The sequence below is a fragment of the Salmo trutta genome, chromosome 34 (assembly GCF_901001165.1).
Source record: "Salmo trutta chromosome 34, fSalTru1.1, whole genome shotgun sequence".
Lineage (NCBI taxonomy): Eukaryota > Metazoa > Chordata > Actinopteri > Salmoniformes > Salmonidae > Salmo > Salmo trutta.
Genome location: NC_042990.1, coordinates 13,584,854 through 13,612,705, shown reverse-complemented (window position 1 = coordinate 13,612,705; position 27,852 = coordinate 13,584,854). Strand labels below are relative to the sequence as shown.

The window sequence follows — 27,852 nt, the reverse complement described above, 5'->3', positions numbered from 1 at the left end:
GACTTTAAATGCATTTGGATAAAGTGTATGTAAACTTCCGACTTCAACTGTACATTTACATTCTAGACGATTCTGTGCTTCCAACTTTGTGGCAACAGTTTGGGGAAGGCCCTTTCCTGTTTCAGCATGACAATGCCCTCGTGCACAAAGCGAGGTCCATACAGAAATGGTTTGTCGAGATTGGTGTGGAAGAACTTGACTGGCCTGCACAGAGCCCTGACTTCAACCACATCGAACACCTGGGATGAATAGGAACGTCGACTGCGAGCCAGGCCTAATCGCCCAACATCAATGCCCGACCTCACTAATGCTCCTGTGGCTAAATGGAAGCAAGTCCCCGCAGCAATGTTTCAACATCTCGTGGAAAACCTTACCAGGAGAGTGGAGGCTGTTATATGGAGAACAGCCTGGAGCCATTTTCTGTTAAATCCTACTCAACGAAGCTTACATTAATAACATAATATTGTGAAGCGTTCAAACGCTTTAAAATAATGAGATTTTCTGCAGTAGGCCTAAATTCAACACAAATGACACAGATTTTGGTTTTGCACAAATTTAACTGTTTATTTGCAACATTAGAACAGTAAGATACGATTGTATAAAAATAAAGACAACTTATTTAAAAAAAAGTGGTTTGTGATCTGTACCAAAGACAATAAGTACCTTATTTGTTTAACTATTAGTCTTCCTCATCTAAAGCAGCTTAAAATGAACCACCTTTCATCTGTTGTCAGTCTCTGAATAGCTGTCTAGCTAAAAACATGTTTGTTTTCATCCAAAATACAATTTTGGCAATTTCACAGTTTTCAAAGTGATTATCAGATTTCTGTCCAGTTAATACACTGACAACACATTAACAAAACTAAAGTCTCTAAAAAGCAGAATAATCTTGTTTGTTCTGGAAGAGATAAGCCTACAGTGTCAAATCAACATCATGTTCTCATGGCTTCACAGACTGCAGGATTTCCCAAAAATGTGCGTTTGGGTGAGAGAGGAAAAAGAAAAGCAAGTTGGAAACACTTGAAGTCATTGGCAGCACATTCAATAGAATGACAAAAATAAACTAACAAAAAATAAATAAGAGGAAAAAAGTCGTGTAGACCTGATGCTACAAAAACACTTTTCCAACAGAAAAGGCTGTTTTTGTGTTCTTCGCGATATGCATCCACACTGCCTGGGATTTGAGTGGACACATTAGTTAATAGTTAGTGGAAATAAATCTGTTTAGGAACCAATTCAGTTTTTTTTGGTGGCGGGGTAGAGACAGTCCTTCATGTACATTCGATGCATCGGCTTTCTTGGCTCTTTCATTAAATACACAAAAACAGTCTAGTCGATTGATCCTCAAATCCAAAGTATATACAGCACAATATAATACACAATTTTACATAAAAGCAGTGAGATTCACGTTTATCAGTCTGCCCATTTGATTCACACAGGCTGGTATCGTACCAGAATAAAACAGTGTCCTTTTACTTGAGTTACCACAGTCTCAGGCCAAACAGTCTTTCTCCCCGCCATGACAGTCCACACAATTCAGAGTGCTGCAGTTAGCTGTGTTGATGTAAAATCCCATGGCTCAGAATGACCATGTAAAAGCTTCATTGCTCTCAGGAAGAGTGGATATGATACTGTCAATAGTTAGGGTGTGATATAGTTGACTGTGCTCAGATGGGGGTGTTGGGCAGATGCCCGTTGGAGCCCTTAGGCGTGCCGTTACACACAACCCCGTTGGCTTGGCCATTGTGAGCCGCCTGCCCGTTCCGCTTGCCGTTGCTGCGCGGTGACTGACCCCCCCGGAGGGCCTCCCGCTCCTGATGGCCACCCCTCTCCAAGTCCCTCCCTGGGGCGTTGGCTTGGGGCGCCGTCCTACTGCGGCAGCGCTGCCTCATGCCGTACAGCGCAATGGTTAGCAGGATGCTAACGCAGCCTGCTAGCAGTACAGATACCACCACCAGCTCCTTCAGGTAGGTTTGCCCCAGTGCCAGCTGCAGCTTGTCCCCTCCTAGCGACTTCACCTCAGTCTCCTCCGACTGCTCCACCCAGAACGTAAAGTTCCTGCTGGTCCGCCTTGTGGTGGCCTGAGTCTCACTTGCTGGCGCGGTGGGCTCCGGCTCGGTCTGCTTGGGCCACGTCAAGGGTGGGGTGAGCCATCCTCCTGAGCCGGCCTGGGTGGTTGGGGGGAGGGCCGGGCTCTGGGGGCGGGTGGGCGTCACGCCAGGGGCAGTGGCCTGGGTGGTGGGGCTGCTCTTCTGCTTTACCTGGTAGATGGCCAGGTTCTGCTGGAAGCCGTTCTCTGTGGAGAGACACAGGTAGTGGCCCAGGGTGGTGGGCGTGGCCAGGAAGTGCAGGCTTCCGTCCTCCAGCTGCAGGTAGAGCTCCGGGGAGAGGCGGCTGTTGGGTCGCTCCCAGTGGCGGTGGGCCAGGCTCGAGGCCTCTGGACACTGCAGTCGCACCACCTCATTCAGGAACACTAACACCAGCTCGCCTGGGGGAAAGGAGTCTTAACAGAATTCAGGAGTCACTGACTAAGGCCCAAGTTCAGACTTAGCCAGATGCTAGTTATGGCAGTTAGCGGCTAGCCCACACATATACAATGCAGTGTGCATCCATCTATAGACTAGTCTGGCAGATAGATAATAGGATAAGCATGGAAATGTTTGTCTACAAAGTTCACTGTAAGCATGAGGGCTGTTTACACTAGTGATTCTCACCTGCGTTTCCTTTGTGCAGTCCAAATCTGGATCTGGGCATCATGGGCGACGCACACGCCTCCTGCACATTCCCTCCATCCACATCCTGGCCTCTGTAGAGGGGATAAACACTGTCAGTGTGTGCTTTTTTTTGTACCTTTTCCACATTTTGCTTTCTTTACAGCCTTATTCTAAAATGCATTAAAATTGTTTTTTTTTTTTTTTTCAATCTACACACACTGCCCAATAATGACAAACCAAAAACATGTTTTTTTGAAATTAAAATTATAAAACTGAAATAATCACATTTACATAAGTATTCAGACCGTTTACTCGGTACTTGTCCAAATCATGTCCAATCAATTGAATTTACTACAGGTGGACTCCAATCAAGTTGTATGGAAGCTACAATCTGCAATATTAAAGCTGATCGAGGATGATCAATGGAAACAGGATGCACCCGAGCTCAATTTCAAGTCTCATAGCAAAGGGTCTGAATACTTATGTAAATAAGGTATGTTTCTTATTTTTAATACATTTGCAAAAATAAAAACTATTTAGGCTTTGTCATTATGGGGTATTATTGTGTGTAGATTGATGGAGCAAAAAATTGGTTCCCTCATCGAGGCTGTAACGTAACAAAATGTGTAAGAAAGTCAACGGGTCTGAATACTTTCCGAATGCACTGTATGTGAGTTTGTGTGATATTCTGTGCGTCTGTCCATGCAAAGATCCTGTTTACATTCTGGTTAACTAACGTCGCATAAAGCTTACTTCCTTTTTTAGTTTTTACTACATCTGGGACAGCGTACAGACGTTTCGGCTGTTTTTTGTACCTACACAGGAGATTTATAGCTACACACTGAACAAGGCTGCAAAGCCGAAACGTCTGTGTACACTATCCCTGATGCAGTAACAAAAGAAATGAAGTAAGCTGTGTGTGACATCTGAGTGCGGACCCATCACACTTTGCTCATCTGAATCCACAGGTTTTATACACCAACTAAACTTCTGGAAGAGCGCAATGGTCACTTCTTGATTAACTCCATAAAAATAAAACAGACCCAATAAAGTACACATGACCCAATAAAGAGACAAAGTATGTTGACACCCACTCGACGAATATCTCATTCCAAAATCATGGGCATTAATATGGAGTTGGTCACCCCTTTCTGGGACGGCTTAATTAAGAATTAGTGAGGTCGGCCATTGATGTTGGGCGATTAGGCCTGCCTCGCAGTCGGCGTTCGATGGGGTTGAGGTCAGGGCTCTGTGCAGGCCAGTCAAGTTCTTCCACACCAATCTTGACAAAGTATTTCTGTATGGACCTCACTTTGTGCATGGGGGCATTGTCATGCTGATACAGGAAAGGGCCTTCCCAAACTGTTGCCACAAAGCTGGAAGCACAGAATCGTATAGAATGTAATTGTATACTGTAGCGTTAAGATTTCCCTTCAGTGGAACTAAGAGGCCTAGCACAAACCATGAAAAACAGCTCCAGACTATTAATCCTCCTCCACTAAACTTTACAGTTGGCACTATGCATTCGCGCAGATAGCATTTCTCCTGGCATCCACCAACACCAGATTTGTCCGTTGGACTGCCAGATGTTGCTGCGTGATTCATCACTCCAGAGAACGCGTTTCCACTGCTCCAGAGTCCAATGGAGGCGAGCTTTACACCACTCGTGTGCAGCTGCTCGGCCATGGAAACCCATTTCATGAAGCTCCCAACGAACAGTTCTTGAGCTGTTGCTGCTTCCAGAGGCAGTTTGGAACTCGGTAGTGAGTATTGCAACCGAGGACAGACTATCCTATGACGGTCCCACATCGAAAGTCACTATGCTCTTCAGTAAGGCCATTCTACTGCCAATGTTTGTCTATTTAATTTGTTATTTTATTTAATGACGCAAGTCAGTTAAGAACAAATTCTTATTTACAATGACGGCCTAGGAACAGTGGGTTAACTGCCTTGTTCAGGGGCAGAACGACAGAGTTTTACCTTGTCAGCTCGGGGATTCGATCTAGCAACCTTTCGGGTTACTGGCCCAATGCTCTAACCACTAGGCTACCTGCCGCCCCAAATGGAGATTGCATGGCTGTGTGCTCGATTTTATACACCGGTCAGCAACGGGCGTGGCTGAAATAGCCGAATCCACTAATTTGAAGAGGTGTCCACGTACTTTCGAATACATACACTACCTATACCCTAAATAAAATACCCATTACATGTTATTCTGTGTTTTCTTAAATATTATGTGCCGGTTTTCGAGAAACATTAATCCTACTCCTGTACTAAGACGCATGTTCAATAGAGATTATACATTTAAAGTGCTTTTGTGTCAGGGAATCCAGCCCTGAAGGAAATAAATTAATTCCACCAAATCAAAATGTAACAGCCTTTATCCTAAAGTAATTTCTTACACCCGGCTCTATGCAAGTTGTATATTACGCTTGCCATGGTACATTCGATAAATCCTACAGTGTATTGGTGTTGTGCCTGCTGGGTGGAGTGGTTGTAATGTAAAGTGATGGGGTGTGACACTCACACATTGTCCTGGATGCTGGTGGCGTGGGTGCAGACTTTGTTGGAGGAGTCCCAGCCACAGAAAGGATCTCGGGACAGCACACACTCGGCACAGCTCCTGTAATAGGAGCAGTTGGAGGCCGGGACCCTCACCACGCCTTCGGATGAGCCCACGAACACCACACCCTGTGGGGGTGAAGGATAGCATTAGCGCGAAGTCGCTAATGTTAGTGTACCGCAGAGGTCACCGACCTTTTCTGAGTTTTGAGTCCAAAAGCAAGCCGAGATCTACCGCCCAGATTGATTTATATTTTTAACGTTTGTTTTTATTTTGCTGGATTAATTAATAGCCTGCACCTAAATGGGTCAGTCTAAAGGTAGGGAGGAAGGGAGCAGCGGTGAGGCTGCCTCTCACGTGACTCACCTTCCCTCTCCCTTCCGCCGATGAGAAAAGAGGACAGTCTTCCAGTTGATGGCAAAACTCAAGTCACACTGCATTCTTTCTGCCTCAAACAGCATTTCATGTTACTCCTATGACCAGAGAAAGTTAAATATTCCTCGATATTAAGACAAGCCGCTAATATTAACAAGGCAAGCTTATCGGAGGACTTTGCTGTACTCATTCATTGCAGCTGCAGTGCTGGCTGTACAGTAGTAAGTGGAAGGAGAGAGAAAGCTTTTTTTTTGGGGGGGGGGGGGGGCTTATATTTTATTACTTATAAAAACAGCAGCTTTTTGCTGTATTCATTGAGTCTCTAGCCAGTCATGATTTTAAAAGTTTTGAAATCTCACAGTATCAACTTTGTTGTGTGCCCAAATCTTATTTTTACAGTCTATGGCTGGAGGAAACTGCAGACACGGTGATCTGAGCTATCCGATTGGCCAGCGGTAGGCCTATAAGTGCAATTGATTTGTTCTCTGGGCCTGCCGGGAAGGCGCAGATCTACCGTCAGACACATGAAATGCTTCAAAATGAGAACACTTTCCTTCCCGGCATTAGGGCGAATGATTGAAGTGCACCTACCACCAACAGCACAAAAATAAATCAAATATATATATTTTTTTTTGGAAAGCAAGACTATTGTTTTTTAGAGAAATCTAGGAATGCTTTGGAGATCAACCCGGTTGGTGACCACTGGTGTACAGCTATGGCAAACAACATAGGGGGATAAGGATAGAAACATGTTAGCATTAGTATACACTTACATGAACAAGTGTACAAACTGATTTACTGGGTAGTAACTACGAGAAGGATTAATTGAGGCAAATTTTGACAGTTAGTCTTGGTTGAAGCGTGTTGCTCTCAACACTGGGGTTGTGGGTCTGATTCACGAACTGAATATAAGCACTTCTTCAACCGATAAGTGGCTGCTAAATAACCAGATTTCGGTTCAGTCAGAGAACAAAGATTCTCTGCGACGTGTGTTGTGACCCCTAAGTGACATGTACAGTACATTATGTCTCAGCTACATAAATAAATTATGATTTCAACAGACAGCACACGCATGCTGAACTGGAACCATACTGCGCACACACATACGCTGAACCATACTGCGCACACACACACGCATGCACACCTTGAATACATCGGTCACACTGAAGCGCTGCGTCATGAACACACATCCTAGACAGACAGCTCTCCAGCTTATTTCTCTCACTCTCGTGCAGCAGATCCGAGAGAGAGGGTTTATCGGGGCTAATACCGTCGCCTTCTCTACGGTCATCCTGCCACGGACACACAGTCCTGCAAAACCTTACCAGCTTCTGTTCATTTAGCCTACACTATGGTCTACAGTGTACACTTAACAAGTTAAAAACATACACATATATATATATATATACACACATACACACATCTTTATTACCACTGCATATAATATTTCTAGGTTTTATCTGACAGTCTTCTTCGCAAATAATGAAATACTGATGACAAATACAAATGTTATTTAAAAAAATATATATACACACACACACACACACACACACACACACACACACACACACACACACACACACACACACATTTTTTTAAATAACATTTGTATTTGTCATCAGTATTTCATTATTTGCGAAGAAGACTGTCAGATAAAACCTAGAAATATTATATGCAGTGGTAATAAAGATGTTTGACAGAGTTTCTGCATGTGTAATTGACATTGTCTATTACTTGCTAACCAACCATCTCACACTTCACAGAAGGCATGAAGCCATTAAGTGACACAAAATCCCCAGGCCATGTCCATCCGTCAGTCACCAGCAGATGCGACGTGATTGGTTTAGACCTGTGGGCATATTGGTGGGGTTCGAGAGCAGACGAAACCAGCGCACGCAGGAGATGACAGGGGAAGTTAATGTAAAGGTTACATCTCCTGAGAGCTTTGGCGACAGGGAGATTCACCATTTGCATCGTTCGCGGCTGAAGTGCTAATGTTAAAGTGCCAGCAGGCCCCTGTGGTGTAGAGGCCATTAAAATGTAATGTAACAGCGAGGGGAGGGTAAAGTGGGATGAGTACCTGACTTGAGACAGAATACCTAATGACTAGAAAGGTACCTTCGCTATTGAGAGCAGGAGGTTCTTTACGGGCTGAGGCTGCTTGAAGACCTGGATCTCCTCAATGATGTGGGCACCCTTCTCCAGCAGCACTGCTTTGTGGAGGAAGCCTGATTCTGAAAGCAAGCGTTTGAAAGAAATTACTAAACACGGTAATGGTGCGCACATGCATACATGTACTGAGTAACACATTGATATTTAGGTCGATTCCAGTTGAAAACCATGTCCAGTACCTGTGAGCAGGAAGAGGACGGTGTAGTCCTTGCCGTTGGCGGCCTGTACTCTCTGGGTGACCACGTGGCTGTAGCGCTGGTCAGGTGACACCATGGTCAGGCTCTTCCCCACAGGGTGTACGCTGTCGTCCGCGAGGAAGTTCTCTTTGACAAAGCGAAGGGTGTTGTCTGAGGCATTGTGCAGGCCACACTGCGAGGAGGGAGAGAGGGATTGAGCCAGGTACACCTTGATAAACATCCAGCTGTTTGCCAATTGGCCTGTGTGGGAGTCATCCACAACAAGTATGCGAAGGAGTTTGAAGAAACATTGAATAAAAGATTAAAGTCGTAAAACGCCGATATCACATTTGTTATGCCAAGTTAAATGTGTGGAAGTTTCTTCTTCATTGAACATCAAACCAGGCCACGCTTATGATCTTAGGCATGGCTGATTGATCCTCAATGCAATACATCATGGGGAAACAACACCATATGTAAACAAACCAGAACCGTAACTAACATTTACCTAGGCAAGGATAAACAAGGCATTCTCCCGGCATTGTTTGGTCTGAGTAGCTTTTGTTCTGTTGGGTCTTCAGAAGTTGTTTTTAATTCTTAATTATATTTTCATCCAACTTCTTTGAAGAAGTCAAATTTTGCTAACAAGCTAATTTATTTCTGCTGACCCTCAGGGGACCTCTGTCATTCGAGATGGAGACACCGCTTACCTCTCCCGGGTTGGCGACCTTTTCCTGAACCCGCATGCTCCACCGTAGCGTGTCCCGATTCAGGACCTTGTAGTTGCCTGCGAAAACGGCTTTGATGTCGCCCAGGCGGAACGCACACACTGCCGACCGCCCTGAGTTCACTGACCTAGTAGTGCACAAACATCAAAGACACTTGCGGTCACAACCATGCTACAATCTAGTAGCAGCTAAATAAGTAAACTTGGCAAAGGAACTTGTCACGCAATTTTTTAAATCCCAAACACCCTTCTGAAACACACTTCTTGTTTCAAAAAGCCTCGACATGCCAACCAGTAAAAAATAAAAAAAAAAAAAAAGTGGTCTATTTGACAAATGTTTTTCTGGGATTCAAATATAATTTGGAGTTCATAATACTATAAACGACCAGGACTGGCCATTCTCTAGCAAAGTACAGATAACTGCCAAAATAAAGGAAAGACCAACAGTCTTAATAGTGTGTTGTCCACCACGGGCCGTCAGAACAGCTTCAATGCTCATTGGCATAGTTTCTACAATTGTCTGGAACTCTATTGCAGGGATGCGACACCATTTTTTCACAAGAAATTCTATCATTTGTTTTTTGTTGATGGTGGTGGAAAATGCCGTCTCAGGCGCCGCTCCAGAAAGTGTTCCCATAAGTGTTCAATTGGGTTGAGATCTGCTGAGAGACCTGTAAGACCTGCTAACAAGAAACAACGGTTGCCATTCGTACAGGAGATGTCAGATGACTTAATCCCATTCATAGCGAATATCCAAACTACTGACCACTGAGAGCTGAAGACGCCGAAGAAGAGGGTGTCGTCCACTGTGGCGCCCTCAGGTGGCGGGAGGGTGACGATGTCCTGGATGACGTTGTAGGGCAGCTCGTTGTCAGACTGGCACAGGAGCTGGGCTTTGGCAAAGGTGGTCCAGCGTCGCTGCAGGGTTCGCTGGCCCCCAATATCACTCTGGGACAGACAGGAAATGGTTGAGAGGATTATCATTAACACGCATCTGCACACACGCAGATGTACAACCACACAGTAATGCATCTCTTACCGTGCAGACTTGGGCGATGCGAGATACAGTGAACTTGTTGATGAAGTCGTACTCCCGGCCCACCTCGCTGAAGAAGAAATAGATCTTCTCCTCACTGGGGACGAAGTTGGAGCTGATGAAAGTGGGATCTGGAGAAAAAGATTGAACAATTGGCTAGACTACATTTATATTACATTTACATTTAAGTCATTTAGCAGATGGTCTTATCCAGAGCGACTTACAAATTGGTGCATTCACCTTATGATATCCAGTGGAACAACCACTTTACAATAGTGCATCTAAATCTTTTAAGGGGGGGGGGTTAGAATGATTACTATATCCTATCCCAGGTATTCCTTAAAGAGGTGGGGTTTCAGGTGTCTCCGGAAGGTGGTGATTGACTCCGCTGTCCTGGCGTCGTGAGGGAGCTTGTTCCACCCTTGGGGTGCCAGAGCAGCGAACAGTTTTGACTGGGCTGAGCGGGAACTGTGCTTCCTCAGAGGTAGGGGGGCCAGCAGGCCAGCGGTGGATGACTAATCGAGTGATGTGTGTTACTGAAAGCTTGTTAGGCAAATGGATTAACAAAGGAATCATTTGAACGTATTCCAGACGTATTGGTTAGGAGGCTTAACCAACACCAATAGACTTATAAACTACTTCTTTAAATTTAGACCTTTAAAATGTACATTTCCTTTTAGCTGTACTTTGTGTGGAAAAGGTCACATGTACAGTACCAGTCAAAAGTTGACACACCTACTCATTCCAGGGTTTCTTTATTCTTATTCTTACTCTATTCTACATTGTAGAATAATAGTGAAGACATCAAAACTATGAAATAACACATTTAGAATCATGTAGTAAACAAATATATTTATATTTGAGATTCTTCAAAGTAGCCACCCTTTGCCTTGACAGCTTTGCACTCTCTCAACCAGCTTCATGAAGTAGTCACCTAGAACGCATTTCGATTAACAGGTGTGCCTTGTTTAAAGTTAATTTGTGGAATTTCTTTCCTTCTTAATGCGTTTCAGCCAATCAGTTGTGTTGTGACAAGGTAGGATTGGTATACAGAAGATAGCCCTATTTGGTAAAAGACCAAGTCCACATTATTGCAAGAACAGCTCAAATAAGCAAAGAGAAATGACTGGCAATCATTAATTTAAGACATGAAGGTCAGTCAATGCAGAACATTTCAAGAACTGTGAAAGTTTCTTCAAGTGCAGTCGCAAAAACCATCAAGTGCTATGATGAAACTGGCTCATGCGGACCGCCACAGGCAAGGAAGACCCAGAGTTACCTCTGCTGCAGAGAACAAGTTCATTAGAGTTACCAGCCTCAGAAATTGCAGCCAAAATAATAGCTTCACAGAGTTCAAGTAACAGACACAGCATGCAAAGCCGTCATCAAGGCAAAGGGTGGCTACTTTGAAGAATCTCAAATATGAAATATATTTTGACTTGTTTAACACTTATTTGGTTACTATATGATTCCATATGTGTTAATTCATAGTTTTGATGTCTTCACTATTATTCTACAATGTAGAAAATAGTAAAAACAAAGAAAAACCCTTGAATGAGTAGGTGTCCAAACGTTTGACTGGTACTGTAGGTATTTCTCCCTTTAAAACATATTCCTAAATATCCAAAACATTATGTACACCTGCTCTTTCCAAGACACACTGACCAGGTGAAAGCTATGATCCCTTATTGATGTTATTTGCTAAATCCACTTCAAATCAGTATAGATGAAGGGGAGGAGACAGGTTAAAGGAGGATTTGTAAGTCTTGAGACAACTGAGACATGGATTGTGTATGTGTGCCATTCAGAGGGTGAATGGACAAGACAAAAGATTTAAGATTTAACTTCCCTGTGGCTCAGTTGGTAGAGCATGGTGTTTACAACGCCAGCATGGTGTGTGCAACGCCAGGGTTGTGGGTTCAATTCCCACGGGGGGGCCAGTACAAAAAAAAAAAAAAAGCCATGAAATGTATGCATTCACTACTGTAAGTCGCTCTGGATAAGAGCGTCTGCTAAATGACTAAAATGTAAATGTAAGTGCCTTTGAACGCGGTATGGTAGTAGGTGCCAGGCACACCGGTTTGTGTCAAGAACTGCATCGCTGCTGGGTTTTTCCACACTCAACAGTTTCCCATTATGTATCAAGAATGGTCCACCAACAAAAGGACATCAAGCCAACTTGACAACTGTGGGAAGCCTTGGAGTCAACATGAGCCAGCATTCCTGTGGAACACTTTCAGCACCTTGTTGAGTCCATCCCCACGACGAATTGAGGCTGTTCTGAGGGCAATGGGGGGAGTGCAACTCAATATTAGGAAGGTGTTCATAATGTTTTGTACACTCAGTGTATGTAAGAGCCTTGGGGATGTGTGTAATACATCATCAGTAGTTTGTTGCAGACACATACCCTCCAGCCAGCCCAAAGTGTCATCCAGCTTCAGATCAACATGGCTGCCCTCGCTGAGGTGGCGGGAGATGACCGGCCGGTTTCCCATGTAGTCTGCTACTGTTCCAGTGTACAGCTCTCCATCTGAACACACACACACACACACAGTGAGTGTCATCCAGTACAAGGCATGTGAATCTGAGTAAACGTACAGGAGAATGACAGTCAAAGCTGAAAAATTCCTCCACCATTAACAGAGTCCAATACCTTTATTAAATGACAGAGTTAAATTAATGTACTGGCTTTGGATGACAACAAAGGTCATGGTCAGAGGAAAGAAAAACTATTATTGAACAGTCCGTGCATGTAATGTACTGGAAATGGCCGTGTGCATCAAGACACAATGCCTTAGCAGGTGACGACAGATTCTGTCAAGACGTTATATTTATTGCGAGGGACATGACCCAAATACAAGATGTGTGCATTGTTAACCATTAACCTTGCGTAGTACGTGTCAGCTGTCATAAGAGCAAGCTCTGCTGGGGACAGATTCTCACAACCTGGTGTGGCAGGCGTAATGACTATTTATGAAAGTCATATCCAGGGACATTTAAAACATCGTTGGTCAGTGAAAATCACAATCTCGAAAACTTTAAATGTTAATTATGGCCAATGACAGTAGCCAATAGGCCTAATCAGGATACATATGTAAATGCATATCTTGCCCATGCATATCTTACCCACCAGGTACTGTAAATGTTTGCTAGCAGTCACATGTTACCCACAGAAAGGTAAAGACATCAGGCGAAGGGTTATGGGCAATATGATTATTAGCATCTGCTCCCCCTCTCTCTCACAGACACAAACACAGATTAAAACGCCAACACATTATCACCACCTACACTGCATACTACTCTTAACCCCCATCCTACAATGAGATGGGACAAATATGACGACATCGAAGAGACTAAGAATCCCACACAGATACCTAGGCACTCCTGTAGAGCTGAAAGGATTGGATTTTTTATTTTTTTTATGTTTTAATTGCTTCATGTTGCCTTCTCATAGGTTGGGTGAAATGTTCACCATACAACTCAGACCTATCAAATCCTTTCAGATCTAAAGGAGTAGACACCAGTATACCATAACGTGTCTGATATCATTGGTTGGAAAGGGCACACTTCCTGGAGAATGTTGAAGGCTATGACATCATCATTGCCCTTAGCCAATTACATGTCCTTGTCTAAAGGAAATGTCCTGTGGTTCTTTAACTATCCTCCACTTCCTGTGAGTCATCTCTTACCGACGGTGATGGCCGAGTTACGTTGGTAGGGGTCGTAGGGGCAGCGACCTCTGCCCTCCTCTGGCTTTCCGCTGGGGCTCGTTACCAGGGAGAACATCTCAGAGTTCTGTAGGGGAAAGAGCGGAGTAGGGTCAGGCTTGGAGGGAAGCAAAAGTAATTACTCTACCTAAGAATAGTAAGTTAACCGACTTGCCTAGTTAAATAAAGGTTAAGAAATTCTTATTTACAATGACGGCCTACTGGGGAACAGTGGGTTAACTGCCTTGTTCAGGGGCAGAACAGATTTTTACCTTGTCAGCTCGGGGATTCGATCCAACAACGTTTCTGTTACTAGCCCAACGCTCTAACCACTAGGCTACCTGCCGCCGCAGTAAAGGGCCCTTTACTGGCTCAAATAGCTGTCCAATCAGCCTGTTACCAACCCGTGGTAAACTTCTGGAAAAAATTGTGTTTGACCAGATACAATGCTATTTCACAGTAAAGAAAATGACGAACTTTCAGCACGTTTAAAGGGAAGGACATTCAACAGGCACTGCACTTACACAAATGACAGAGAAATTGATGATAAAAAGATTGTGGGTGATTTGTTAGACTTCTGACATTATCGATCATAGTCTGCTGCTGGAAAAACACCCCCTGCTATATTGTGGATAGAGTTACCCATCTAACAGAACACAGAGGGTGTTCTTCAATGGAAGCCTCTCCAACATAATCCGGTAGAATCAGAAATTCCCCAGGGCAGCTGTCTAGGCCCCTTACTTTTTTCAATCTTTAGTAACGACAAGCCACTGGCTTCGAGTAAAGCCAGTGTGTCTATGTATGCAGATGACAACACTATACACATCAGCTACTACAGCGACTGAAATGACTGCAACAGTTAGAGCTGCAGTTAGTTTCATAATGGGTGGCAAGGAATAAATTACTCCTTAATATTTCAATAACTAAAAGCATTGTGTTTGAGACAAATCATTCACTAAACCTCAACCAAATCTCGTAATGAATTATGTGGAAATTGAGCAAGTTGAGGTGACTAAACGGATTGTAAACTGTCATGGTCAAAACATATTGATACAACAGTAGGTAAGATAGGGCAAAGTCTGTCCATAATAAAGCGCTACAATACCTTCTTAACAGCACTATCAACAAGGCAGGTCCTACAGGCCCTAGTTTTGTCACACCTGGACTACTGTTTAGTCGTGTGGTGAGAAGGACTTAGGAAAAATACAATTGGCTCAGAACAGGGCAGCACGGCTGGCCCTTGGATGTACATCCGAGAGCTAACATTAATAATATGGATGTCAATCTCTTCTGGCTCAAAGTGGAGGAGAGATTGACTTCATCCCTACTTGTATTTATGAGAGGTATTGACATGTTGAATGCACCGAGCTGTCTGTTTGAATCACTGGCACACAGCAAGGAAACCCATGCATATACCCCAAGACTTGCCACAAGAGGTCTCTTCACAGTCCCCAAATCCAGAACAGACTATGTGAAGCACACAGTACTACATAGAACCATTACTACATGGAACTCTATTCCACATCAAGTAACTGATGCAAACAGTAAAATTTGATTTAAAAAAAAGATAAAAATACACCTTATGGAACAACGGTGACTGAAGCAACAAACAGTCACAGACACCTACATACACACTATACACACAGATTTTTTGGGGTTGTAGATGTGGTAGTGGAGTAGGGGCCTGAGGGCACAAACTTAGTGTGTTGTGCAATCTGTTGAGAATGTATTGTAATGTTTTTAAAATGGTCTAACTGCCTTATTTTTGCTGGACCCCAGGAAAAGTAGCTGCTGCCTTGGAAGGAACTAATGGGGATCCATAATAAATACAAAAATACACCAACTGACTCAAGAGGGAGCCAAAGTTATGCGTTTAATGCGGTTTTATCTAACATCATAAGTTAGACTTGCTACACTGGACTTTTTGCCGAGCAAAAGCACAAGTGATACTGTAGTCAATGAATCCTGCTACAATGGCCGTGGTTAAGGAAGTGTAATTTTGAACCTTGAAATTTTGCTCTGTCTAGTTTCTGCTAATTGACCACCATCATGAGGGTAAATACTTGATTAAGTGGCTTGTACTTCCTCTGGGATACACTTCCAGTGTAGCGGCTAAAAACCTGCAAGCACAACACTACTAGAGCTCATAACCTCGAATGTAAAACCGGGCCCAAACGTAAAATGCTTACTAAAGCCAAAGACAGGCCTCTGAGGCTAAAGGATGCTTTGTTCTAGCTAAGTATATATTTCAATCACCTATATCACAGACACATACAAGTGTTGCCCTGTCTTGGGCATCATTATATCTGAGGGATGTCCTGTCTGAGTGGCCTGGCTGGCGATGGCTATGTGAATGTAGTACAGTAAAGCTGTCAGCATCAACATGACCAGAGTTAACACAGGCTTGACTGGTGGTTACTCAAGGATCCATTTTCTTAATCATCACACAGAAATGCTCTTCCACACACACACAGTCTCAGCCCGTGGGCATCAGACTAAGGGGGCGAGCCAGCAGAGCACAAAAACATTGCTCTGCTGGCTGGTCGTTGAGCTCAGTACCACACATAACTGGATAATGAAATTATCAATCTTGTGTGATGCACCGGCACGCACGTTTCTGGGCAAAAATATGACCTACTGCTGTGATGTGCTTGGCACTAATGTCTTTGCCATTGGATAACTAATATCTAATATGGGTTTACTGTACAGCCCATGACCAAGCACCATTACCCTCTTAAGAGAGTTGAAGATACTCAGCGGGTGGGAGATACGAAGGGATGGATGGAACAAAAACAATACAGAGAGGGTGAGGGAGGCAGTCACGGAAGGAGAGAGCAAATAGGGATAAACAACCAAGAAAACAAGTTAGTGATAAATGTAAGATTGTGTGGGAGGAATAGTACAAACATGTTCATATCTTGTTGTCCATATTAAAATTAAAAAACATATGCATATTTAAAAACAAGCTTTATTGTCAAATGTATGATTCAGTGTACTCACAAACACAGTGATATTTGTCCTTGAGTACACTGAACCATACATTTGGTGACGATAAAGCCTGTTAATAATTTGAATATGGAGTATGAGAAAAGTATTGAGGAAATATTATGTAGGTGTGGGTTCCAATATACTGTACCAATGTATGGCATGCCAGTAAAAGCTAGTTCCAGTAAGAGAAACATGGAGAGAAAGAGAAAAGGAATGTCTTGAAAGAAGAGCATCTTACGATGTAGGTGCAGCGTGGGCTGAAGGCGAAGGTTCCACAGGCGTACATGTGCGTGGAGTTCAAGAACTGCAGCACCCGGATGAAGTTGGGACAGTCCGCCTGAAGGGGGGGGACAGAAAGAGAGGGAACACAAGACAGAGACAGGGGACATGTTTAGACAGTGCAAAAAACTTGGTATCGTCCTTAGAAATGTGAGTGCAGGGAGAGATGGAGAAAGCGGGTAGCCACTGTTGTAAAACATTTTTCCTAATCCTGGTCCTTGAGGCACACTGTGTGCTACAGTCTGTCACTCCAGTCTAAACAATACTCATGTTCTAGGAATTGTAGAATATAAACTTTTGCCAAGTTTGATAGGTGATAGCCAAACCTAATAAATAAACCTTCAAAGCCAATGAACTTCAGAACCAGAACTGGGTGACCCTGCAGAAAAGCTTGGGTCAGTCTGTCTAGAGAGAGCAGGTCAGGGGGAGGGAGCACCGTTAGCACCAGTGAGCTAATAGCTCTGGTAACCCTGATCTCATTACTTAGTTTAAATGGGGCCACACGTGGAGGCTTACTTCAAGGGAGGCCAACATTACATTAAAGGGACTCTCCGGTACTTTTGTATACTTTTTAGCCAGTAGTTGTGAAAGTAGCGCTCACGAGCCAAAAGTGGTTCGTCAATACAGTGACTTTGGAAAGTATTCAGACCCCTTGACTTTATCCACATTTTGTTACGTTACAGCCTTATTCTAAAATGGATTAAATCCTTTTTTTCACCCTCAATCTACACACAAAACCCCATAATGACAAAGCAAAAAAGTATGAAATAATACATTTACATAAGTATTCAGACCCTTTACTCAGTACTTTGTTGAAGCACCTTTGGCAGCTATTACAGCCTCGAGTCTTGTTGGGTATGACGCTACAAGCTTGGCACGCCTGTATTTGGGGAGGCTCTCCAGATCCTCTAAAGCTCTGTCAGGTTGGATGTGGAGCATCGCTGAACAGCCATTTTCAGGTCTCTCCAGAGATGTTTGATCGGGCTCAAGTCCAGGTCACGCATGGACATTCAGAGACTTGTCCCGAAGCCACTCTTGCGTTGTCTTGGCCGTGTGCTTAGGGTTGTTGTCCTGTTGGAAGGTGAACCTTCACCCAAATTGAATGTCCTGAGTGCTCTGGTGCAGGTTTTCATCAAGGATCTCTGTACTTCGTTCCGTTCAGCTTTGCCTCGATCCCGACTGGTCTCGCAGTCCCTGCTGCTGAAAAACATCCCCACAGCATGATGCTGCCACCACCATGCTTCACTGTAGGGATGGTGCCAGGTTTCCCCCAGACGTGATGCTTGGCATTCAGGTCAAAGAGTTTAAACTTGGTTTCATCAGACCAAAGAATCTTGTTTCTCATGGTCAGAGTGCTTTACCTTTTGGCAAACTCCAAGCGTGCCATCATGTGCCTTTTACTGAGTGGCTTCTGTCTGGTCACTACCATAAAGGCCTGATTGGTGGAGTGCTGCAGAGCTGGTTGTCCTTCTGGAAGGTTCTCCCATCTCCACAGAGGAACTCTGGAGCTCTGTCAGAGTGACCATCGGGTTCTTGGTCATCTCCCTGACCAAAGCCCTTCTCCCTGGATTGCTCAGTTTGGCTGGGCGGCCAGCTCTAGAAAGAAAGTCTTGGTGGTTCCAAACTTCTTCCACTTAAGAATGGAGGCCACTGTGTTTTTGGGGACCTTCAATGCTGCAGACATTTTTGGTACCCTTCCCCAGATCTGGGCCTCTACACAATCCTGTCTTGGAGCGTGACGGACAATTCCTTCAAGCTCATGGCTTGGTTTTTGCTCTGACATGCACTGTCAACTGTGGGATCTTAGGTGTGTGCCTTTCCAAATCATGTCCAATCAATTGAATTTTCCACAGGGGGACTCCAAGTTGTAGAAACATTTTCAAGGGTGATCAATGGAAACAGGATTCACCTGAGCTCAATTTCGAGTCTCATAGCAAAGGGTCTGAATACTTGTGTAAATAAGGTATTGCTGTTTTTTGTTGTAATAAATTAGCATTAAAAACCTGTTTTTCGCTTTGTCATTATTGGGTATTGTATGTAGATTGATCATGGGTAAAAGATGATTTAATCAATTTTAGAATAAGGCTGTAACGTAACAAAATGTGGAAAAGGTGAAGGGGTCTGAATACTTTCCAAATGCACCGTGTGCACCACGTCATTTCTATCACTCTCGCTGTGGGTGCATCATGTGCATATTGCCAACTGTCACTCATTTGGCGAGGGGCTGAAGCAAGCTCATTGGTTAAATTAAAGAATGCAAATTTCAGGTTAATTTTGCTGCAGACTAACCGCCCCATTAACCGGTCAACAAACGAGTGTATTTTTCCCAAACAGTAAAATGACTTGTCCAACAGAAAATTCTATGCATGCATACAAGAAACTGACATTTTTTATTAAAAGCTTAATGGAAACATGCAATAATAGGAAGCCAATTAGGATGGGTTACTACACTGAACAAAATTAGAAGACGCAACATGTAAAGTGTTTGTCCCATGTTTCATGAGCTGAGATAAGATCCCAGAAATGCACATTAGCACAAAAAAACAAATCTCTCAAATTTCTTGCAAAAATGTATTAATATCCCTGTTAGTGAGCATTTCTCCATTGGCAAGATGATCCATCCACTTGACAGGTATGGCATATCAAGAAGCTGATTAAACAGCATGACCATTACACACGTGCACCTTGTGCTGGGGACAAAAGGCCACTAAAATGTGCAGTTCTGTCACAAGACAATGCCACAGATGTCTCAAGTTTTGTGGGAGCGTGCAATTGGCATGCTGACCGCAGAAATGTCCACCAGAGCTGTTGCCAGAAAATGTCATGTTCATTTCTCTACCATAAACAGCCTCCAACGTTGTTTTAGAGAATTTTGCAGTACGTCCAACCGGCCTCACAACCGCAGGCGTTGTGTGGGCAAGCGGTTTGCTGATGGCAATATTGTGAACAGAGTACCCCATGGTGCCAGCGGGCTTATGGTATGGGCAGGCATTAACTACAGACATCGAACACAATTGCATTTTATCGATGGCAATTTGAATGCACGTGACGAGATCCTGAGGCCCATTGTGAGGCCCATTTTTTTAAGGCATCTGTGACCAATAGATGCATACATCTGTATTCCCGGTCATGTGAAATATATAGATTAGGGACTAATGAATTTATAAAAATTGACTAATTTCCTCATATGAACAGTAACTCAGTAAAATCTTTGAAATTGTTGCATGTTGCGTTTATTTTTGTTCAGTATAATATGACTAGGATTGTGCCATTGGCTTCTGGACAATGAAAGACATGTATATGAAAACCAATAGAACAGCAGAGAAATTATGGCATGAGGAAGTCTTTATAAAATAATTGCCTCCACATTTAAAGTTGGATTTTGGCTAGGCTACTTTGAAGCAAGGTAAGACATTCATTATTTGAAGTAAAACATCCAGGTTTCAAACAATTATACTTACTGCCTCAAGCTCATGTTGCAAAGCGGTGGGCGATACACACGCTGATAGCCTGCCTACCATTGAGTATAGCCTATGCACTCGAATGGCAGGTGATAGGCTATTCTTCTCCTCAAACTGGGCTCTGTATATGCTGTGCACGTGTGATATGATACATGACGACTAATGAAAATACACACGCCAATTTAATTGCACTAAATTATGCAAATTAACGTATAGACCGATAAGCATGACTAGTCAAATGTATTTTTCGGCGGCTAACCGATTAACGGTTAACTGTTAACATCCCTAGTTGAATTCGAATTGCTAGACGGCTGGTCCACGGAGGGGAAACGTCAGGGAAAATGGCGCAGCACAGCTTCTAGAAAAATAGTCTTTCAAACTAGGGATTTCGTGGCTGAGGTAAAATGGTAATTCTTCTCATAGATTATGCATGTATGAACTACATATTGACACATCCTGCCCAAAGCTTGAGGTTTAAAAAAATATATACTTCGTTGTTGCCAAAGTTTCGTGGCATGGCGTTTCCTTGTTTCTGCCCCACCAACATTCATTCTAATGAAGGCCATTGGCAGCCAAAATGTTTTTAACTAGAATTAGATAAAGCACCAATATTTGAATTGTGAGAATAAGGCCTATTCACACCCACCATACACAACTTGCACACGCACCACACAGATACAGCTTGCGTCGTTTTGTTTCGTTATCCCTCTGTCAGAATTTATCATAATTACCTTAGCGTATAAACTGTGCAAGCTACCTTAGTCTATAAACTACCCCATAACCTTTAGAGAGGATCACCTCTATATTGTACAATGGATTGGTCTTTGTATGCATGGCCATTACGGTCACTGTTCATCGGATTTATACTATGGACGTGTATAAAATGTCTGACTTGTCACAGATGAAGATACGTCAAATGTGGCTAAGCCCATTGCCACTGATGCTACGTACAGGCCCATACTGTAGGTCTACTAATCCCGATTGGCATAAAACCATCTGGTATCGACTTCCTCCTTTTGTATCGCTAGCACATTGACGGCCAGAAAGACGGTTAAAGTTATCCAATTAAATAGCTAAACAATTCCATTAGAGAATTAGTCTAAGTGGCTGTTGGTGGAATGCAGTGACAGCTGTGCCTCCAGTAAGTAATGCTTCTCCTCCCATTACTAAGACAGACCAGAACCCCCTTGCACAGCCTCATCCTATCCCCCCACCTACTTGTGTTGTTGTATTCATTTCTTATTCTAACGGATTAAGGTATAAATCGAAGTTCAAATGAAGTGCTATTGAAAAATGTTGCAACGGAAGCCCCGGATATTGACTCGGGGACCTAAACTGCTCGTCTAAGATCAAATCTAGGGGAAACACTGGCAGCATGCGGCATTAATAATGCCAATGAGTGGATTGGCTGCGCTAGGGTTAACTTGCCTTTTTCTTGCCCTTCATGGAGCATTCGTCCAGGTCCTTCACTGAGGGGGACCAGTCCAACTGGGAGAAGAATGGAGGGAGAGAGGTCAGTGTTAAGACTGTTGAACCAGCTGTGTTTGTGTTTCAGATGACAACCGGTGAATTAAACCACTGGAAAGGGGACATTTTCTGCAGTGTTGAATATTTCCATTACAGCCTGTATGAACTGTAAGGCTTAGGTATTTTCCAACCAAATCTGGTGGTCTTATGCATGAACTTACAGGGTTTATACAGATTCATGAAGTCTCAAAGCTGATCATACTTGTTAACAACTTTGTGATTAGACGGGTGTAAACGTCAATGGTAAAAAGGTCAACCTCCCCACCTTGCTCCTCATCACAATGGCGTCCTCCTGGCTGACATCCAAAGAGAGAACTGCATCCCGCGCTCCCACAAACAGAGTGTCTCCGTCGTCACTTAGCAACAGTGTGGTGGTGTTGCCGACGTCCGAGCTGTCGAAGTGGCTGAGAGACCTCCCGGGTGTACCTGTTACGCAAGACATGAAAGTGGCAGGCGTTAGGTTTCCCTTTCACATTCAAAATAAAGCGTAATACAGATACAGTTGAACCTTCATATCATGCGGACTTCCACGCGAAGCAATGCTGTCGACACCAAAGGTTGTGGGTTCGAATCCTGCATAAACTATCCATGTTGGATTGGAGTCACTCGTAAATGGTCAAAAATAATATTCACATAGGCCTACATTTTCAGTAACAGAAACGTAAAAAAATAAATAAAACGACTCTGAACAGAGGGCTTTTAAAACATTACAATACACCGGTCCTCAAAAGACACTAGATTAAGGGTTAGGTTAAAATAGAGACTTAATATAGATGACATCTTATTAATATCCAAATACATTCTGCACCCAGCATCCAAACACCCAGAAAAATATATTTTTGACTGCTAACCACAAGGAGGGCAAACTTGGCACTGAACGTAGGCCTATAACGTAGCCTGCATATTTTTAAGCATTGAATAATCATTATTCAGCACAGAATATTTATATTATTAAGTCTACTCCAGGGAAAGTAAAACAGAAAGAGTAGTGCCACTCCAATGGTTCAGTGTTGAACAACTGCAGCTACATGCAATATACTGCCGTAATAATTAGCCTGCTCAGATTGAGTGTCGAGACAGAACTGACATTTCATGAATTTCTTCCTCTTTTCATTAACCTTTTCCATACAATAACAGGGGGCGGTACCCCCTCGTTCCACGCACTCTCCAATTTCATTTGGACTGGAGGCCCTCAAGCAGGGCGCTATGAAAGATGGGAAATAGCACATGCACACACACGCACATAGTACTGAAGAATGCACAGAAACTCTTAAAGACCATCCCCATGGCGTTTAACCAATTACAATAACTCAATCCACTTGCCTATTACGTAGAGCCATTTCAAACTCTGTAGGAATATTCTGGAAAAACCTCTGAACACTGAACAGGGTTGTCATGTTTGAATTCCCTTCCAACATGGGGACATGTGAGTGAGAGACTCAATACATGGCAGGGTGTGTGACCTTGTAAGGTCACGATTTTGACTTTCTGTAAACCCTACTAGTCACGTCAAAGATTAACACAGTTAAGATATGGCACAACATGACAGCAAAAACAACATTTTGGTGTAGCATAATTAAACAAACTTAGGCAAAGAAATTGTCAAACGTTTAAAATGTTTTATTATACTATAGTATTGTTCACAGGGAGGCAAAAAGCACAACAACCAACCTAACCTCATAATCGGAATATTGGCTACTTCTCAAATGCTACCAAATCAAATCAGCAAGCAGGACTGTCTGGAATTATACATTTTTTATGGTGTGATTCTTGGTCTAATCAAGACTTGGCAGCCGCATTTTAGACAGAAGCTCTACAGAGAGGGCATGAGCACATGACGAGCATAATCCTGTGCTGTCACTATGGTTTCCATACCCGTGGCACCATTGGGGACAAAAAAAAAAGGGTTGGGCTTGGATATTAAATGGGCACAGACCTACACTGACAGCTTTGTGTTGTTCAGTGATTGTGAAAGGTGCCTGTGAGCTGATGAATAATGAACAAAGCCACTTCCTGCTTGAGGCAGTATCGCTAGAGAGATGAGATCTCTGGGTTTTCTCAGCGATGAGATAAAGACATTTAGAGTGATGCGATAACAACAGAGGAAACGTCGGTGTACCGCGGCACAACTATAGAGCTACTGTCTACGTGCACAGAAACAGTCACAGGCCATAATTAAACCACGACCACACATACAGTGCAGTCGGAAATTATTCAGACCCCTTGACTTTTTCCACATTGTTACATTACAGCCATATTCTAAAATGGATTAAAACTTATTCTCATCAAGCTATACACAATATCCCATAATGACAAAGCAAAAAAAGTTTTTGACTTTTCAAAAACATCACATTTACATAAGTATTCAGACCCTTTACTCAGTACTTTGTTGAAGCACCTTTGGCAGCGATTACAGCCTCGAGTCTTCTTGGGTATGATGCTACAAGCTTGGCACACCTGTAGTTGGAGTTTCTCCCATTCTACTCCGCAGATGCTCTCAAGCTCTGTCAGGTTGGATGGGGAGCGTCGCTGCACAGCTATTGTCAGGTCTCTCCGGAGATGTTTGATCGGGTTGAAGTCCGGGCTCTGACTGGGCCACTCAAGGACATTCAGAGACTTGTCCTGAAGCCACTCCTATATTGTCTGGCTGTGTGGTTAGGGTCGTTGTCCTGTTGGAAGGTGAACCTTTGCCCTAGTCTTAGGTCCTGAGCAGGTTTTCGTCAAGGATCTCTCTGTACTTTGCGCCGCTCATCTGTCCCTCGATCCCGACTAGTCTTCATGTCCCTGCCGCTGAAAAACATCCACACAGCATGCTGCCACCACCATGCTTCAGCGTAGGGATGGTGCCAGGTTTCCTCCAGAAGTGACGATTGGCATTCAGGCCAAAAAGTTCCATCTCGGTTTCATCAGTCCAGAGAATCTTGTTTCTCATGGTTTGAGTCGTTTAGATGCCTTTTGGCAAGCTCCAAGCAGGCTGCCATGTGCCTTTTACTGGAGTGTCTTCCATCTGGCCACTCTACCATAAAAGGCTGATTGGTGGAGTGCTGCAGAGATGGTTGTCTTTCTGGAAGGTTCTCTGGAGCTCTGTCAGAGTGACCATCAGGCTCTTGGTTACCTCCCTGAACAAGGCCCTTCTCCCCTGATTGCTCAGTTTGGCCGGGCAGCCGGCTCTAGGAAGTCAACCTCGCCAAACGGGGGATGATTGAACAAAAGCGCATTTGCGGAAAAAGCACAATCGTTGCACGAATGTACCTAACCATAAACATCAATGCCTTTCTTAAAATCAATACACAGAAGTATATTTAATTAACCTGCATATTTAGTTAAGAAATACAGGTTAGCAGGCAATATTAAGCTAGGGAAATTTGTCACTTCTCTTGCGTTCATTGCACGCAGTCAGGGTATACGCAACAGTTTGCGCCGCCTGGCTCGTTGTGAACTAATTTGCCAGAATTTTACGTAATTATGACATAACATTGAAGGTTGTGCAATGTAACAGGAATATTTAGACTTATGGATGCCACCCGTTAGATAAAATACGGAACGGTTCCGTATTTCACTGAAAGAATAAACGTTTAGTTTGCGTAATGATAGGTCATTAATATGGTCAAATCCGGAAACTAAGTCTCGTATTTCAGTGTGTTATGTTATAATTAAGTCTATGATTTGATATTTGATAGAGCAGTCTGACTGAGCGGTGGTAGGCAGCAGCAGGCTCGTAAGCATTCATTCAAACAGCACTTTCGTGCGTTTTGCCAGCAGCTCTTCGCTGTGCTTCAAGCATTGCGCTGTTTATGACTTCAAGCCTATCAACTCCCAAGATTAGGCTGGTGTAACCGATGTGAAATGGCTAGCTAGTTAGCGGGATGCACGCTAATAGCGTTTCAAATCGGTGACGTCACTCGCTCTGAGACCTGAAGTAGTTGCAAGGGCCGCGGCTTTTGTGGAGCGATGGGTAACGATGCTTCGAGGGTGGCCGTTGTCGATGTGTTCCTGGTTCGAGCCCAGGTAGGGGCGAGGAGAGGGACGGAAGCTATACTGTTACAGTGGCAATACTAAATTGACTATGAGAACATCCAATAGTCAAAGGTATATGAAAAACAAATGGTATTGAGAGAAATAGTCTTATAATAACTACAACCTAAAACTTCTTACCTGGGAATATTGAAGACTCATTAAAAAGGAACCACCAGCTTTCATATGTTCTCATGTTCTGAGCAAGGAACTTAAACGTTAGCTTTCTTACATGGCACATATTGTACTTTGACTTTCTTCTCCAACACTTTATTTTTTGCATTATTTAAACCAAATTGTGCATGTTTCATTATTTATTTGAGGCTAAATTGATTTTGATGTATTATATTAAGTTAAAATAAAAGTGTTCATTCAGTATTGTTGTAATTGTCATTATTAAAAATAAATAAAATAAATGTATTACCAGAGGAGTATACACACATGCATAGGCCTATAAAATGGCCTCAAATTTAACACACAGGCCTTGATTTAAATACCTCACTGTATACATGTGCAATTATGTGTGGATGCCTGACAAGTACATCAGTTCAGCGTTCTTAATTGTTCTACAACTTCTGCTTGACCACAGAAGCAATGATATCCAGAAAACTGCTGTTATCATCCGTTACAATGCTCCTGTCAAGAGAGAACATATAAGCCCTAGGGCATCAGTAGTTAGAGGTCAGTCTACAGTTTTCCATTATATATTCATAATTTCCAGCACATCAACTATAAACACAAAATTATGTGGACACCCCTTCAAATTAGTGGATTCAGCTATTTCAGCCACACAATCTCCATAGACAAACATTAGCAGTAGAATGGCCTTACTGAAGAGCTCAATAACATTCGATGTGGCACCGTCATAAGATGCCACCTATCCAACAAGTCAGTTCATCAAATTTCTACCCTGCTAGAGCTGCAGCGGTCAACTGTAAGTGCTGTTATTGTGAAGTGGAAACGTCTAGGAGCAACAATGGTTCAGCCGCGAAGTGGTAGGCCACACAAGCTCGCAGAACGGGACCACCGAGTGCTGAAGCGTGTAAAAATAGTCTGTCCTCGGTTTCAACACTCAGTATCGAGTTGTAAACTGCCTCTGGAAACAACGTCGGCACAAGAACTGTTCGTCAGGAGCTTCATGAAATGGGTTTCAATGGCCGAGCAGCCACACGCAAGCCTAAGATACCTATGCGCAATGCCAAGCGTCGGGTGGAGTAGTGTAAAGCTGGCCTCCGTTGGACTCTGGAGCAGTGGAAACGGATTCTCTGGAGTGATGACACACACTTCACCATCTGGCAGTCCGACGGGCTAATCTGGGTTTGGTGGATGCCAGGACAACACTACCTGCCTGAATGCATAGTGCCAACCTCAACCCCATCGAATACCTTTGGGATGAACTGGAATGGGGACCAACTCCATATTCATTTCCATGATTTTGGAATGAGATGTTCAACGAGCAGATGTCCACATACACTACATGGCCAAAAGTATGTGAAAATAGTACATTTCTATGTTTTGAGGTAAAATATAGAGGAAGATAATGGTTTCCAATGACATCGGTGTGGTATTGTGTGATTTTGACCAATTGTGAATAGGTATTGCCTACTAATTGGTTGATGGTGTCCTTGTAAATAGTTAAATCATCTTTACTACAAAACAGAAAAGTTCCATTTTCAAATATGTCAATGTTGGGGTGGTACTGGATATGAATAACTGACATTTCCCTAGTACACCATAAACGTTAGACGACAAAAGTGACAACATTAAATGAGACTTGAAAAGTAATGACCGTGAGTGAACCAAATGAATAGAACTAGGAAATTCCTCAAAACAACCAAACTGATTATATTGATTAGGCCCATTTCACACTTTTCACGGAAACTATGCTTTTTGAAGAGTTGTGAATGCATTTGTTCTGCTTTTGCCTGGCTTGCCGGGTTCACAGTTGTCAGACACATGACTGGCGGACAAGACTAGTTCTGCTTGAACTCTGAAGAGCAGTGTCTGATTCAGTACGTGATATATAGTAACCTTTTAAGGCAACAGTCCAAAGTTAGACCAAATGATGGTTTACTATACATGAGCTGCAGTGAAAATAGTGTGATGTTTGACT

The 27,852-nt window shown here is 43.3% G+C and overlaps 1 protein-coding gene across 5 annotated transcripts in view; it reads right to left on the bottom strand.

Annotated features, from left to right (window-relative positions):
- Nucleotides 1-537: 537 nt before the first annotated feature.
- sema4ab (sema domain, immunoglobulin domain (Ig), transmembrane domain (TM) and short cytoplasmic domain, (semaphorin) 4Ab) overlaps nucleotides 538-27,852 on the bottom strand; it is a 52,088-nt gene continuing 24,773 nt past the window's right edge. For 4 of the 5 annotated variants that reach the window (XM_029731931.1, XM_029731928.1, XM_029731929.1 and 1 more), the window contains exons 3-15: nucleotides 21,991-22,151; nucleotides 21,627-21,686; nucleotides 16,697-16,795; nucleotides 13,453-13,558; nucleotides 12,171-12,293; nucleotides 9,767-9,894; nucleotides 9,494-9,675; nucleotides 8,711-8,855; nucleotides 8,004-8,193; nucleotides 7,771-7,886; nucleotides 5,242-5,405; nucleotides 2,715-2,806; nucleotides 538-2,503 (exon numbers count right to left, since the gene is read on the bottom strand). In XM_029731931.1, the coding sequence (XP_029587791.1) occupies nucleotides 1,668-2,503; nucleotides 2,715-2,806; nucleotides 5,242-5,405; nucleotides 7,771-7,886; nucleotides 8,004-8,193; nucleotides 8,711-8,855; nucleotides 9,494-9,675; nucleotides 9,767-9,894; nucleotides 12,171-12,293; nucleotides 13,453-13,558; nucleotides 16,697-16,795; nucleotides 21,627-21,686; nucleotides 21,991-22,151 (2,402 nt within the window). In that variant the 3' untranslated portion in view covers nucleotides 538-1,667. The remainder of the gene's footprint in view (nucleotides 2,504-2,714; nucleotides 2,807-5,241; nucleotides 5,406-7,770; nucleotides 7,887-8,003; nucleotides 8,194-8,710; nucleotides 8,856-9,493; nucleotides 9,676-9,766; nucleotides 9,895-12,170; nucleotides 12,294-13,452; nucleotides 13,559-16,696; nucleotides 16,796-21,626; nucleotides 21,687-21,990; nucleotides 22,152-27,852) is intronic. The other variant, XM_029731932.1, reaches the window with a different exon arrangement.